Raw genomic sequence first — 15291 nt, 5'->3', positions numbered from 1 at the left:
CTGTCTTAGTTAAGAATAAGTAACCCTCAATGCCAAAAATCAAGAGAGGACTAGGTGTCTGGTTCACACTGGATGAATTAGTGTTAGCATTTCTTCTAGGCTGTACCCCACAGTTTCCTGGCAGCAACCAAGTTTGCCTGACTCAATGTAAAAGGTGCTGTTTACCCTCTCCTCTCTAGCTCTCTTATCCTCTTCCCTCTCTGTCCCTTCTCTCCTCATCCCCGTCCACTCTTCTCCACATGTTCCTGGCTGGCCTCTACCCCTTACCCCTCCTTTCTTTTCCTCTCTGTCTCTCTCTGTGTATCTCTATCTCTCTCTCTGTCTCTCTCTGCCTTTCTGTTTCTATCACCTCAACCCTCCCTCCCCATGCTCTAAATAAATTCTGTTCCACACTATATCCATCTTATGGCACCTCAGAGGGAAGGGATACAGGGATACTGGGATACCTCAGCATGGGTCTTCAGGAGTACCTCCTGTACCTCACTCCTCCACCCACAATGCACCATAACACACCTCTACCAAACAAGGACTGCAGGTTTTTGAAGAATAAAAACCAGCTGAGGGGCTGGAGAGATGGCTCAGCAGTTCATTGCATGTACTGCGATTCCTAAAGTCCTGAGTTCAAATCACAACCACATGGTGGCTCACAACCATCTGTAACAAGATCTGATTGTGGTGTTTTAAAGACAGCAATAGTGTACATAGATATAATAAATAAATAAATCTTTAAAACAAAACCAAACCAGCTAAGGCTGAGGTAGACAGAGAAAAGGATAAAAAAGGCAAAAAGGAATAGCAGAGAAGTCCCATTAAGTTAGGAGGCTAGTTGAGAGACTGTCCCAAGCCGGGTGGTGGTGGTGCACGCCTGTAATCCCAGCACTTTGGGAGGCAGAGGCAGGCAGATTTCTTCGTTCAAGGCCAGCCTGGTCTACAGAGTGAGTTCTAGGAGAGCCATGGCTACACAGAGAAACCCTGTCTCAAAAAAAAGACACACACAGAGAGAGAGAGAGAGAGAGAGAGAGAGAGAGAGAGAGAGAGAGAGAGAGAGAGAGAGAGAGAGAGAGAGAGAGAGAGACGGCCCCAGCAAATAGGCAGTTTTAAAATATATAGATGTATCCATGACTTTATTATTATCAATCCTCAAGCAGGCTTTCAAAAGCCTCTCAATATTTGTTAAACTGCGTGTGTCTTCCCCCATCAACTGTTAACAGAATGTAGTGTTTCAGTGATCTTTGTCTTTAAAAAAATTCCTTTAAATGCATTTATGACTGCTTGTTAGAGGCATTCTGTTTTTCTCCAAGCAGACTTAATTCAGATTCTCAGTTCAAAATTTGGTTGTATGGAGTGATCTTTGGGTATTTACCTAGTAACAATTCCAGAAGGAAAGCAGGTAGGCAGACTGTAGATCCTCACTTTTCCCTTTGCTCCCCAAGACCTAATCCTCTAGTATCTCACCCAGCCCTGCAATCAAACACCAGGTTCAGCCTTCCTTTTCCTTCTATCTCTACTTTCCAAGGTCCCACAGATCTTAACTTGTAAACTCCATCCCAACATCAGCAGGTAGTCTGAACACAGATCTTCACCTATCCTGCATATTCTATTTGCCACTTATCACAACTCTATCAGAACACCTAGAGTGATCCCTTCCTCCCTCCCCCCTCCTTTTTCCTCCTTCTCTCCCTTCCTCCCTAGCCCCTAAGAACAGCCGTGTATATTTTACATATGAAAGCAGACCTGACTTTCAGATTCTTCCAGAATCTCTCAGTCCCTACCCTGCCCTCAATCTGAGTTTTCCAGCCCTTCCCACAAAATCCCTTCCCTAGATATTTTGCTTCTTCTCTCTCTCTACCTCCCTCTCTCCCCCTCCTGTTTCTGTTGCTCTTTTTTTTTGTCCTTCTTTCCTTGCCCTTCCTCCCCCCCCCCCCCGCACCCCCCTCCCGCAATGTGTGCCCTTGCCCTCATTTTCTTCCTCCTCCTCCCCTTGCCATGGTGACTTCTTTGGCTTTGATCCCTGGCTTTGGAGTGGTTTCCCAATAAATTTGCCTTTACTATAATCTAATCTGGCTTGTATTAGCTCATTTCATCAGTGGCACAAACACCTATTATGATCTTGAAGCTCTTCTAAAACTTCCTTGCCCTATCTCATCCTACTATCCCAGGCTCCGTCACCAGCAGGCATTCCCTGAGATCATGCCAGTGAGACAGCCTGGGAATTAGGTAGGCTATCAGGAGCCATAATGGGACAAGCTAATGTACTAGCAGGTGATCACCCTGAAATGGCCTGCTTTGGATTATTATATAATCTAGAACAGGTAAGCCCTCATTAAGCAAGGCTGTAAGGGACTCATTTTTGGAAAGATTCCTGCTATTAACATGCTTTTCCTGTTATTATTTCCTGTTATAATTAGACACCCCTTTGGAGCAGATCTCTGCAGATCCATGATGTACTGTCGTTTTTTGTTTTTTTTTTTGGGGGGGGGGTTGGTTTGTTTTTTGGTTTTTTTGTTTTGTTTTGTTTTGTTTTGTTTGTTTTTTCGAGACAGGGTTTCTCTGTATAGCCCTGGCTGTCCTGGAACTCACTCTGTAGAACAGGCTGGTCTTGAACTCAGAAATCCACCTGCCTCTGCCTCCCAGAGTGCTGGGATTACAGGCGTGCGCCGCCACCACCTCCTGGCAAGATGTACTGTCTTATTGTGATGATATTTAGACAAATAAATGACTTAAGTCTTAATGATGATCCTAATAAGGATCCTATAAGATCCTAAAATTATATCTGTGATTATTAAGCTCTTTTATAATGGGCCTGCTATCAGGTCCTTTTTCTAATAGTCAGAACTACTTTTCCCCCTTAGATAGCTTTCATAGGAAACTTTTTACAACTTAGTAATAAACTCATCAACCACTTCTTTAAGTGTCCTATTTTACTCCCTGGGAAGACTTCTGACTAGGAGGCTGAAAGGTAGAGCCCAGGAGTTCCTGCTGAGATAGAACAAAGACCACACTGCTTAATCCTCTGCTGTTAGGCTACAGGTGCTAATCACCTAAGCCAGCAGTCTTTCACCCTCAGAAAGAGCAAGAAAGTTCCTAGGACATTTTAGAAGTTATCATCAGCATTTCAGTACAGTTAGAAAGTCCTGAGACCCTCACACTTCAAAGCCATCATCACCAGAGTCCTACTCTGTGCCTCCACCACTACCTTCTCCAGGCAGGGAGGCTCCTGGCAGTGGGCAAAATGAAGTTCTTCACTTTCACCAAATCGAATCCCTGAGTCTCATCCCTAGCTCTGTAACAAATACCTGTTCCTTATAGCCTTCTTCTTACCCTCATACCCCTAACTTATCTGGATCCTACAGATTATCCACTCCTAATCTCCCTCCACCTATTAATTGCTTTAACCCCCTCCCAACTCCAGAGGCACTACCTTTCAGAGGAAGAAGTAGGTTGATTATAGATCTTCTCTCCTGTGTTCATCCAGATCCAACTGCCCAGTCTCATCCTCAACCCTATAGTAGGCCCTTTGGGGTGACCATTCTTCACTCTGTGTTCCTATTCCAAGGAGACCAAATAAGTAGATTTTGGTGGGACACTGTTTTCCTCTGTTCTGTGAATGCCTTTAGACCTCTAGCCTGTTCCCATTCCTAAATGTCAGCTACCAATACTCAGAAACACATTTTACCTGGAATCCTCAGTAGCCACAACTATCAGATCCACAATCTTCTACCAAGCAACACTGACAAGACACTCTCCTAAAATCCAGAGGGGAGGGAAAAAAAACCCAAAAACCTTATCCAACAAAGACAGAACCCAAAAACAGCATGTAGACATATAACCATCCCAATCCCAGATGCACAGGCACTAGCTTAAAAACACACTACCAGGACAATGTATCTAATAGAGTCAGTTATCCTATCACACCCAAGAAGACTAGACAGCAATAACTAATCAAATTCAGGACCTAAATAGGTAAAATAGAAAAGAGAACAATACAGAGATTCACTGAAACAAATAATTGAAGAATTGGTTCTCTGAGAAGAGGAACGGGGTAAAAAACAAAACAAACAGACAAACAAACAAAAAAGTAATCTAAACTAACTAAAACCAGAGGGAGAATATCCAAAACCAAAAATGAATACAGGATACAACAACAGATACCAATGATATGTATGAAGTTATAAGTTAAAAACCTATACTTCACAGAACTACAACATCTAAAAGAAATGAATAATTTTCCTGCTATGTAACACTTACCAAAGTTAAATTAAGACCAACAAACCAAATTAAATAGACATTATAACCCCAAGAGAAATAGAAGCAATCATAAAAGTTTCCCAAAAAACAAATGTCCAGGATCTGATAGTTTTAGCACAGAAGTCTATCAGACTTTCAGAGAAGAGCTGAGGCCAATACTCCATAAATTATTTCACAAAATAGAAACAGAATAGAAAAATTGCCCAATTCATTTTAACATGACACACTTACTCTGATGCCCAAACTACACAGATTCAACAGAATTACAGGCCCTCATAAACACAGAAGAAAAATTTTTAAATAAAATATGTAAAAACTGAAACCAAGAACACATCAAAAACATCACCAACCATGATTAAGTAGGCTTCATTACAGAGATGCAAGGATGGTTCAATATATAAAAATTGATGAGTATAATCCAACAATAAGTGAAATTGAAGGATAACAGTGTAATCATCTTATGAAATGCAGAAAAGGCATTTGACAAAATCCCACAACTCTTCAAGGTAAAAGTTCTGGAGATAAAAGATACACTGAACATACTTAAACATAATGAAGGCATTTTACAGCAAGTCAATAGTCAACGTCAAATTAAATGCAGAGAAACTGAAAGCAATTCCACTAAAATCAGGGATAAGACAGCTGACTTACTGTCATATTGTTTCAATTAAGTGCTTGCAGACATGGATAAATCAATGAGAGAAAATCAAGGAAATGCAAATAGAAAAAACAGAGGCCAAAGCATTCTTTTTTTTATTTTTTAAATATGATAATATATCCGTAAGTGACCCTCAAAATTCCAACAGGAAATTCAGATGTATTCACTTGATGAACACTTTCAGGAAGTTAGCTAGACAGAATATTAACTGAGAAAACTTGGTACTCTTCCTAAAACAAAACAAAAAAACAAAAACAAAAAACAAAAAAACAAAACAAAACAAAAAAAGGGAGGGGGACTGTAAAAAGCATCCAAAACAACAAACCTTTCACAACAGACACAAAGATAGCCCAATTATCATCAAAGAGGAATCATCTAGCAATGCAGAGCAGATGCAGAGACCCACCACCAAGTATTAGGAGGAGCCACAGGAATCCTTTGGAAGAGGGAGGAGAGGTTTGTAGGAGCCAGAGGGGTCAAGGATACCAGGAGAACAAGGCCCACAGAATAAACTAAGCAGGGCTCAGAAAGGACTGCCAGACACTGAAGCTATAATACTCCTACACCCTGCATGGTAGATCCTTTGCATAAGTGCTATGGTTTATGTCAATCTGATGTTCTTGTGGGATTCCTAACAATGGGAAGGAGGGAATCATCTCTTACTTATTTACTGTTCTTGGTCCTCTTTTCCTCCTACTGGGGTTGCCTGACCCAGCCTTGATAAAAAGTCCTACTTTTTGTGTCTAGTTCTACTATAGCTTGTTGTGCAGTTTTGGTTGATGTAACTGGGAGGCCTGATGTTTTGTTGGAAAACAAAACAAAGCAAAAACAATAGCAAAAAGTAGTAGATATAGGGGAAAGTAGGTAAAGGGTGGGGGTACTGAGAGGAGTAGAGGAAGGGGTATGAGTGAAGAAAAAAATGGAATTGTAATATAATCATGGAAATGATTGAATCAAATAATAAATAAACAAGAAAATAATCAAATAATTGATCACACAGAGGGAAGTGACCCAGATCAGAAAGATAAGTAGGATAGGTATTTGATCATAACTACATATTAGCCATTAAGTAAATGATATCCAAGCTACAATCCCTAGGCCAAGAAAGAATAGGTATTTTTAAAGTGAGTAAAGAGAACACACGAATCTTGCTGGCAGCAGTAAAAAGAATACATTTTATGCATGGACTAGGCCTGGCTGAGCTGTGAGTAGAAAGGGTTTAGTGGCAGGAAGGAGAGGTTCAGGTGGAAAGGGAGAGGGGAGATGGGACTAAGGGAGGAAATGTAGGGAGAGACAGCTAAAACTGCAGGACATCTGATAGTTAATATGAAAATCTAGTGTAAGTAGAAACTCTATAAAATATATGAATACTATCCCAATAAGGTCTTGAAATAATGAGGGATATGGAGTCCTAACTGTCCATCTCTTGTCACCAAATGAAGCTTCTAGTACTGACAGTGGGCTCCATCCAATTCAGTTATTGGCCACAGGGATACCATGAAAAGCCCCAAACAATCCAGCTTGTTGTTTTGATAATAGATGCTCTCCACAAGCTGACAGCAGGACCCCAAAGCTGAAATCAATACCTACACAACTTATTGAACATGAAGAGATTAGGCTGGTATTTACAAAGAACATTCATCCCTACATTCTCAAGTCTTGATATGAAAAGGTACTCTGCAGCCTGCTAAAGGAGAAAGGTAAATACCAAGGCAGCCACAAACCCTTTGATCAACACTGAGGTCCTGCCTATAAAATATGTTAGTGCAAAAGTGGCACAAACCTCGTAGAAATAACCAACAAATGTATGATTTGACTTAAGGCTCCTCCACAAAATGGAAGTCATTTATAACCGACCTTGGGTGACCAAGAACCAGAAAATAGATAGCTATCTACCATCAGAGAAGCTTCCTCCTGCATTTAATTGGAACAAAAACTCACAACCAGACATTATACAGAGATAGAGAGATCTTGAAATATTCATCTCTAAATGGGATGTCGGTGAAAGATAGACAGAGGAGGAGGGAGGGAAGAAGGAAGGGAGAGGGGAAAGAAGAGAAGGGAGGGGAGAAGGGGGAGAGACAGACATAGACAGAGACAGACAGACAGGCGGGCAGACAGACAGACAGACAGATACTTGAAACACCCAGTACTAAATGGGATGTTTCCATCAAATTCCTCCACTTAGAGCTCAGGGAACCCCATGAAGTGGTGGAAGGGGAGGAGGAGAAAGAGAGTGATAGAGGCGACAGAGGACACAAGAAGAACAAGGCTCTCTAAGACAACTGCGGAAGGCTCATATGTACTCACTAAGACTGAAGTAGTAACCATAGGGCCTTCTCAGATCTACACAAGGTCTTCTCTCTGTATATACAGCATTCAGTTTAGTATTTTTTATTGGACTTCTCAGTGTGTGAATCAGTTTGTCTCGTCTTGGAACTCTTTTCCTTCTGGGGGTTACCTTGTCCAACTTCTACACAGTTTTATTATAATTTATTTTGTCCGCCGGGCAGTGGTGGCACATACCTGTCATCCCAGCACTCTGGGAGGCAGAGGCAGGCGGATCTCTGAGTTTGAGGCCAGCCTGGTCTACAGAGTCAGTTCCAGGACAGCCAGGGCTATACAGAGAAACCCTGTCTCGAAAAAAAAAAAAATCCAAAAAAATAATAAATAAGTAAATAAAAAAGATTTATTTTGTCATCTTTGGTTATTATCTCTTAGAAGCCTGTTCTTTTCTAATCAAAGACAAAAATGGAGTATATTTAGTGGTGACGGAAGCTGGAGAGAAATTTGGAGTAAAGAGAGGGGAAATGTATTAAGGATATATTTGTATAAGAAAAAGAATCTATTTTCAATAAAAGGGAAGCAGTATAAATCCAAACAAAATTTGACCATATGAACCAAAAGGGCAAAGTTTTAATATTTATATTTAAAGAAAGGTTAATATTGCAGGACAGTGGTGGTGCATGCCTTTAATCCCAGCAGTTGGGAGGCAGAGGCAGGCGAATTTCTAAGTTTGAGGCCAGCCTGGTCTACAGAGTGAGTGCCAGGACAGCCAGGGCTACACACAGATACCCTGTCTCAAGAAAAAAAAAAAAAAGGTTAATATTGTAACTGTTTAACTGATATTTTACTGTCTAGATACACCAGGAAAAAAAGTGACAGTAAGAGGTATATGTAAATTCTATTAGTGATGTATTTATGTAGTTATAAATCTCATGTAAGCATGCACAATGTGAAAGAACAAAAGATTTTGAGTGCTAATAAGATTCTTCCTACTCAAATTTTAGTAGATATTAATAAATATATTACCTTTTCTTCAGGGGATAAGTTCCATTTGCTATTGTTGACAGGAAACCCACTGCCAAATTCTTTGGAGTGAATGTCTGCTCCATACTCAACTGTCACATCCTCCTCGATGCTGCTCACCAACCTCCAGAATTCCTTTTCCACAACTTCTGTAGGAACCATCTATGAGAACAGGTGAAAAGATAGCCATGGATCACTGGTATTTGCTTTCATAAAACTAGGAGACATTAATCATTCAACAACATACATGTACAGGCATGTTGAAGTAGTCAGCCTTGAAGGAATCAGCCATCTCACCAAAACTCTGTAAGGTATACTCCTGTGTAGCTTGCTCAAAGCCAAAAGCTTCAGGGGGACGTTTACACTCCTGAAAAGAAGAAAAAGAAAACATTCAGTAAAGTGAAAGCGAAAGCAAAAGGTAAAAAAAAAAAAAAAGAAAAAGAAAAAGAAAAAAAAGAAAAACATAAAAATCAGACACATTAAATCTAATAGAAGAGAAAATGTGGAACTGCTTTGAACACATTGGCACAGGAGAAAATTTACTGAACAGAATACAAATGGTTCAGGCTCTAAGATCAAGATTTGATAAAACTGATCTCATGAAACTGAAAAGCTCTATAAGGCAAAGGACATTGTCAGTACGACAAAATGGCAACATATATATTGGGAAAAGATCATTACCAACACTATATTCTACAGAGAGCTAATATCCAAAATATATAAAGAACTCAAAAAGTTAGACCCCAACAAACTAAATAACCCAATTAAAAAATGGGCTACAGAGTTACAGAGAATTCACAAGGAGGACTCTCAAATGGCTGAGACGCACCTAAAGAAATGTTCAACATCATTAATCATTAGCATCAGGAAAGTGCAAATCAAAACAACCCTGAGACTTCACCTCACACCAGTCAGAATGGCTAAGATTAAAAACTCAGGAGACAGCAGTTGTTGGCGAGGATGTGGAGAAAGAGGAACACTCCTCCACTGCTGGTGGGGTTGCAAATTGGTACAACCACTCTGGAAATCAGTCTGGTGGTTCCTCCGAAAACTGGGCATGTCACTTCCAGAAGATCCTGCTATACCACTCCTGGGCATATACCCAGAGGATTCCCCACCATGTAATAAGGATACATGCTCTACTATATTCATAGCAGCCCTATTTATAATTGCCAGATGCTGGAAAGAACCCAGGTATCCCTCAACAGAAGAGTGGGTGCAAAAAATGTGGTACATCTACACAATGGAGTACTATTCAGCCATTAGAAACAATGAATTCATGAAATTCTTAGGCAAATGGTTGGAACTGGAAAATATCATCCTGAGTGAGGTAACTCATTCACAAAAGAACACACATGGTGTGCACTCACTGATAAGTGGCCATTAGCCTAGAAGCTCTGAATACCCAAGACACAATTCACTTATCAAATGATGTCCAAGAAGGAAGGAAGGAGTGGCCTCTGGTCCTGGAAAGGCTCAGTGCAGCAGTGTAGGGGAATACCAGGACAGGGAAGTGGAAAGGGTGTGACTGGGGAACAGGGGGAGGGAAGAGGGCTTATGGGACTTTTGGGGAGGTGGGAACCAGGAAAGGGGAAATCATTTGGAATGTAAACAAAGAACGGCAAAAAAGAAAGAGCTAATGGCACAACTGTCTCCTGAGAGGCTTCATCTAGCATCAGATGGAAACAGATGCAGAGAACCACAGCCAAATATTACGTAGAGCTCTAGAAGTTTTGTGGAACAGTGGGGAGTAGAACTGAGAAAGCTGGAAAAATCAAGGACACCATAAGAAAACCTATGGAGGCAACTAATGTGGGCATGAAAGAGTTCACAGAGACTGAACCACCAACCAAAGAACATGCAGAGGCTAGGCCCTTACAGATATGTTGCAGATGTGCGTCCCTAACAACTGGAGTGAGGTCTGTTTCTAACTCTTTTGCTCCCTTTTTATCCCCTTCTACTAGCTGGACTGCCTTATAAGGAAGTGGAAGAGAATATGCTTAGTCGTACTGCATTTGGATGTTCAAGGAGACTTCCCATCTCTGAGGAGAGGGAGATTTGGGGAGAGGTGTTTGTGAGTATGCTGCGACTGAGAGGATAGGAGGGAGTGTAGGCTCCAACTGGAAGATAAACTGAATAAGAAAATTAATGAAGGAAAAGAAAAAAGAAAGGAGATTTTCAAGCTGCATTTAGTATTTTACATTAAAAACTACATTTTAAACATTTTAAACATTTGTTTCAATAGATACTAAATAATTTTTTCTCTTAGCTAACATTTTCACAGTTTATAAGTTATGATTTTATCTACTTCATGTAAATCATTACTATCGTTTAGCTTTTCTATCCAATTATTCTTATTCACTATAAGTTAATCAAGTCTTCTCTACTAATTTTAGTCCACCTCACTGAAAAGGATAGATAAAAGAAATTGACTAGGTTATGATTAAACTGTCTAAGGCGGATAAATATTACCGCTAAGATACACTTTGGGCACTTCCATATTCCCTTGGGAACTTCAGAAAGTGGTGGCAGTAGGCAAAAGATGTGGTAATTATCATTACAGCCATCACAGAGCAGAAACCTCTCATCTTCATCCGCACGAGAGCATATTCGGCAAACATATGAAGCCATCTGTCAAGGAAAAGGAAAATATGTTAGGAATTAGTTCCTCTATATACCTATCCTAAGTTTCTGGCCTACTGACTCTGAATTTCTATAACTACACACTATGGAAACTCTAAAATATCCTATCTGATAAAAAGCACAACAGCATATAAATAATCATAACAACACATTAATAAGTAGATCATATTCAAGATGTTTAGAAAGCAACTACAAAGCATTATTTTAGAAAATTCAGTAGTGGGGTTCAAAATGCAGCTCAGTTGGCAAAATGAAGCCCTAAGTTCTCTCCCCAGCAATACATAAACAAAGTGTGTCATGCACACTTACAATTCTAATAGTTAAGATGGATGGAATGATCAGAAATTCAAGACTCTATTTAGATATATAGCTAGGCTAGCCAGGGAATATATTAAAACCCTGTATTACACAGCAAAAAGTAAAGGAAAATATTCAATGACATAAAATTCACATGATCTCTTCCATAAAGCTAACTTGCACTTGAATAGCTAACCTAACCTATCTCCCACTAAAAGTCCTCTTTGCCCCTTTCCCTAGCCAGGAAACCTAGACTCCTCCTCAATTCCCACTCACCCACCACATCTAGGTACTCTCAGCTCTGCTACAGGCCTGCGTTCAGTTTTATAAGACAACAAAATTTGCTCAGCCAAGTACCCCTAGCCCCCAGGACCTCCCCACTCTAGGAGAGAGAACTAAAGCAGCAGCTATTCCCACCTACCTGACCAGTCCTTGGAACACATTGACTCACTGTATTTACTGCACATTTGGATAGGGCAGGGAGCTCCATTTTGTGCAGTTCATCTCATACCTTTTAAGACTCCTTGTCTATTCCCATTCCTAGCTGAAGAAGCTAGACTACATTGGTCCTCTACATCTGTCACTACCTATCCTCCCTGCATGCACTTGGTTCACACTCTAGAACTATAACTTCTGTTATTAACATCATCCATCTCATCCAATTAATTGTAGAGCCTTTGTGTTCCCATCATTTCCTCCCATCCCAGTCAGTATAGCACCATACCTATTTTCAGAAATAATGACATAAAACCCTGCACAGGGAAAAGACAATACAAAAATCATAAATGGTTCCAATTTGAGGCAAAAAACTAAAAATTCCTGCCTCAACTTACCACAACTTAGAAGAAGTACTAAATGATAGAAGACAACATTGTTTTTATGCTATTGTTTATTTTCTTTTAGTTTTCCATATTATTACTGATAATTTTGTACCTTTACACTGTTGAATTTTAGTTTGTATGTTACTGGAAAAGGCTTACCTATTTTTATATCTAAAAAAGTAGACTTCAAACAAAGCTTGCAAGAGAAGATAAAAGCAGCCACTATATAGGTAAAGATTCATCAAGAAATTATGTTTATATTTTTGTATTAAATGCTGAGGCTCCCAACTTTACAAAAGAAACACTTTCTTTTAAAGGCATAAGTGATTCTGTCTGGGACAATAATCATGTAGAACTTTAGTAGTCAATTCTCATCTTCCAATAGGTACTTTAAACAAACAAGAAAAAAAAAATCAGGAAAAAAACTTATCCCACAGATTAATTTAATAGACAGCTACATCTGGCAGAGAAAAAACATTCTGTGCAGCACAAGGACTCACCATTAAAATCAATCATGTTATGAGCATTAAATTGGGATAGAACAAATACAATAAATGTTGAAATAATTTCTTGTATCTTATTACAACATAATGGAATAAAACCAGAAATCAATAGTAAGAAAAAGCACAGAGAAACTAAAGAAATGGCTCAAAAGTAAGAATCCTACTTGATGTTTCAGAGGTCCTAACATTCACATGGCAGCTCACAGTCATCTCTATTCCAGTTCTAGGAAATTCAATGTTCTCTTCTGATCTCTTCTGACCTGAATACCAAACTTCCACATGGTGCACAGAGATGCATGTAGGAATAACACTCTTAAAACAAAACAAAACCAATAAACAAACAAACAAACAAAAAAAAACCCCCAAGTTTAAAAAGGCAAGTAAAACTACATAAATACATGAAGGCTAATGTACTTTCAGATGAACTATGCTTCATTAAAGATATCAAGTAGAGTCTTTCTGCCACCATTGGCACCAGGGAGCTGGGAGACTCCACAGCCTTCTATGCACAGCAAGCCAGGAGAGAGTGATCTCCCAGCAGGCTTTCACTTCTGAGCACAGAGGTGAGATTTCCACCTTCTCTCTGGAGGGGACTTGCTAGGAGCACACAGGGCATACAATCAGTGGAGCACCTGGGATGGAAGTCTTCCCACCCACTGCCATTTGCACTAGGGAGCCAGGAAACTCCACAGCCTCCTGTGCACACACCACCAGGAGAGAGAGATCTCCCAGCAGCACTTTCACTTCTGATCTCAGAGGAGTAAGGACACAGGCTTACAGGCCCACAGGAGGAACAAACTCCAGCCAGAGACAACAGTACCAACTAGCACCAGAGATAACCAGATGGTGAAAGGCAAGCACAAGAATCCTACCAACAGAAACCAAGGCCTCATGGCAACATCAGAACACAGTTCTCCCACCACAGCAAGTGCCAGATACCCCAACACACCGGAAAAGCAAGAGTTGGATTTAAAATCTTATCGCACGATGCTGATAGAGGGCTTCAAGAAAGACTTAAATAACTCCCTTAAAGAAATACAGAATATCAGTCAACAGGTAAAAGCACTTATAGAGGAAACACACAGATCCATTAAAGAATCACAGGAGATCATGGATCAACACGCAGAAGCCCTTAAAGAAGAAATGCAAAAATACCTCAAAGAATTACAGGAAAGCGCCCGGCGGTGCTGGCTCACACCTGTAATCCCAGCACTTGGGAGGCAGAGGCAGGTGGGTTTCTGAGTTTGAGGCCAGCCTGGTCCACAGAGTGAGTTCTAGGACAGCCAGGGCTACACAGAGAAACCCTGAAGGAACTGGAACATCCAGGGTCTAAAAATGGAGGTAGAAACAATAAAGAAATCACAAAGTGAGACATCTCTGGAGATAGAAAACCTTGGAAAGAATTCAGGAATCATAGATGCAAGCATCAACAACAGAATACAAGAGATAGAAGAAAGAACCTCAGGTGCTGAACATTCCATGGAAAATATTGACACAACAGTCAAAGAAAATGCAAAATGCATAAAGCTGGTAACCCAAAACATCCAGGAAATCCAGGGCACAATGAGAAGACCAAACCTAAGGATTATAGGTATAGAAGAAAGTGAGGGTTTACGGCTTTTTTTTTTTTTTTGGATTTGGTTTTTTCGAGACAGGGTTTCTGCTGAAGATTTACAACTTAAAGGGCCAGTAAATATCTTCAACAAAATTATAGAAGAAAACTTCCCTAACCTAAAGAGAGACATGCCCATGAATATACAAGAAGCCTACAGAACTCCAAACACACTGAACCAGAACAGAAATTCCTCCCGTCAAATAATAATCAAAACCCCAAATGTACTAAACAAAGAAAGAATATTAAAGGCAGTAAGAGAAAAAGGCCAAGTAACATATAAAGGAAGACCTATCAGAATCACACCAGACTTCTCACCAGAGACTATGAAAGCTAGAAGATCCTGGGCAGATCTCATGCAGACTCTAAGAGAACACAAATACCAGCCGAGACTACTATACCCAGAGAAACTCTCAATCACCATAGATGGAGAAACCAAGATATTCCATGATAAAAACCAAATTTACACAATATCTTTCCACAAATCCAGCCCTACAAAGGATAATAGATGGAAAAATGCCAACACAAGGAAACTACACCCTAGAAAAAGCAAGAAAGTAATCTTCCAACAAACCCAAAAGACGATATCCACACAAACATAAAAATAACATCAAAAATAATGGGAAGCAACAATCACTATTCCTTAATATCTCTTAACATCAATGGACTCAACTCCCCAATTAAGAGACAAATATTTACAGAAATATTTCTCATGTAAATATTCAATTTTATCAGAAAATGTTTGTAATTCCCCTTTTAATTAATTTAGTAATGTTTTTATGTCGACCATTTTATCTGCATTATTTTTCATGATAATCTTCTATTTTAATGTCTTTCTATATATTTCCTCTATTTTCAGAAATGTTTTCAATGTAAATCTTTGATTTTTTAACAAATGTCTCTAATTCCACCTTCAATTAGAGTTTTTATATGTACCATTTTATATGTAAAAATTTCCATGAGATAGTCTATTTCAACATGTTTGTATATATATTTCTTAAATTTTACAAGAAATATTTTCCATGTTAATCTTCAATTCTATCAAAAAATGTTTCTATTTCATATTTCAATTAATTTAGCAATGTTTTACATGTCTAACACTTTACTCTTTAATTTTCCATAAAGACTGTCGATTTTAACGTGTTTTTCTATGTATCTCTTCTATTTTATCTGAAATATTTTCCATGTAAATCTTTAATT

General features: G+C 39.4%; 1 protein-coding gene across 6 annotated transcripts in view; it reads right to left on the bottom strand.

The window, feature by feature from the left end:
* The window catches only part of LOC127676086 (lysine-specific demethylase 5D-like), a 56114-nt gene that overhangs the window by 24649 nt on the left and 16174 nt on the right, over nucleotides 1-15291 (bottom strand). For 3 of the 6 annotated variants that reach the window (XM_052172012.1, XM_052172016.1, XM_052172011.1), the window contains 4 exons: nucleotides 10688-10846; nucleotides 8463-8582; nucleotides 8219-8377; nucleotides 3422-3546 (listed from right to left, as the gene is read on the bottom strand). In XM_052172012.1, coding sequence (XP_052027972.1) covers nucleotides 3422-3546; nucleotides 8219-8377; nucleotides 8463-8582; nucleotides 10688-10846 — 563 coding nt within the window. Of the gene's footprint in view, nucleotides 1-3421; nucleotides 3547-7802; nucleotides 7983-8218; nucleotides 8378-8462; nucleotides 8583-10687; nucleotides 10847-15291 lie in introns of those variants that run through there. The other 3 variants (XM_052172013.1, XM_052172015.1, XM_052172014.1) reach the window with 2 other exon arrangements.

This window comes from Apodemus sylvaticus, assembly GCF_947179515.1.
Source record: "Apodemus sylvaticus chromosome Y unlocalized genomic scaffold, mApoSyl1.1 SUPER_Y_unloc_2, whole genome shotgun sequence".
Classification (NCBI taxonomy): domain Eukaryota; kingdom Metazoa; phylum Chordata; class Mammalia; order Rodentia; family Muridae; genus Apodemus; species Apodemus sylvaticus.
Note: the sequence above shows the minus strand (reverse complement) of the source record. Positions and strands in the feature narration are given on the sequence as shown.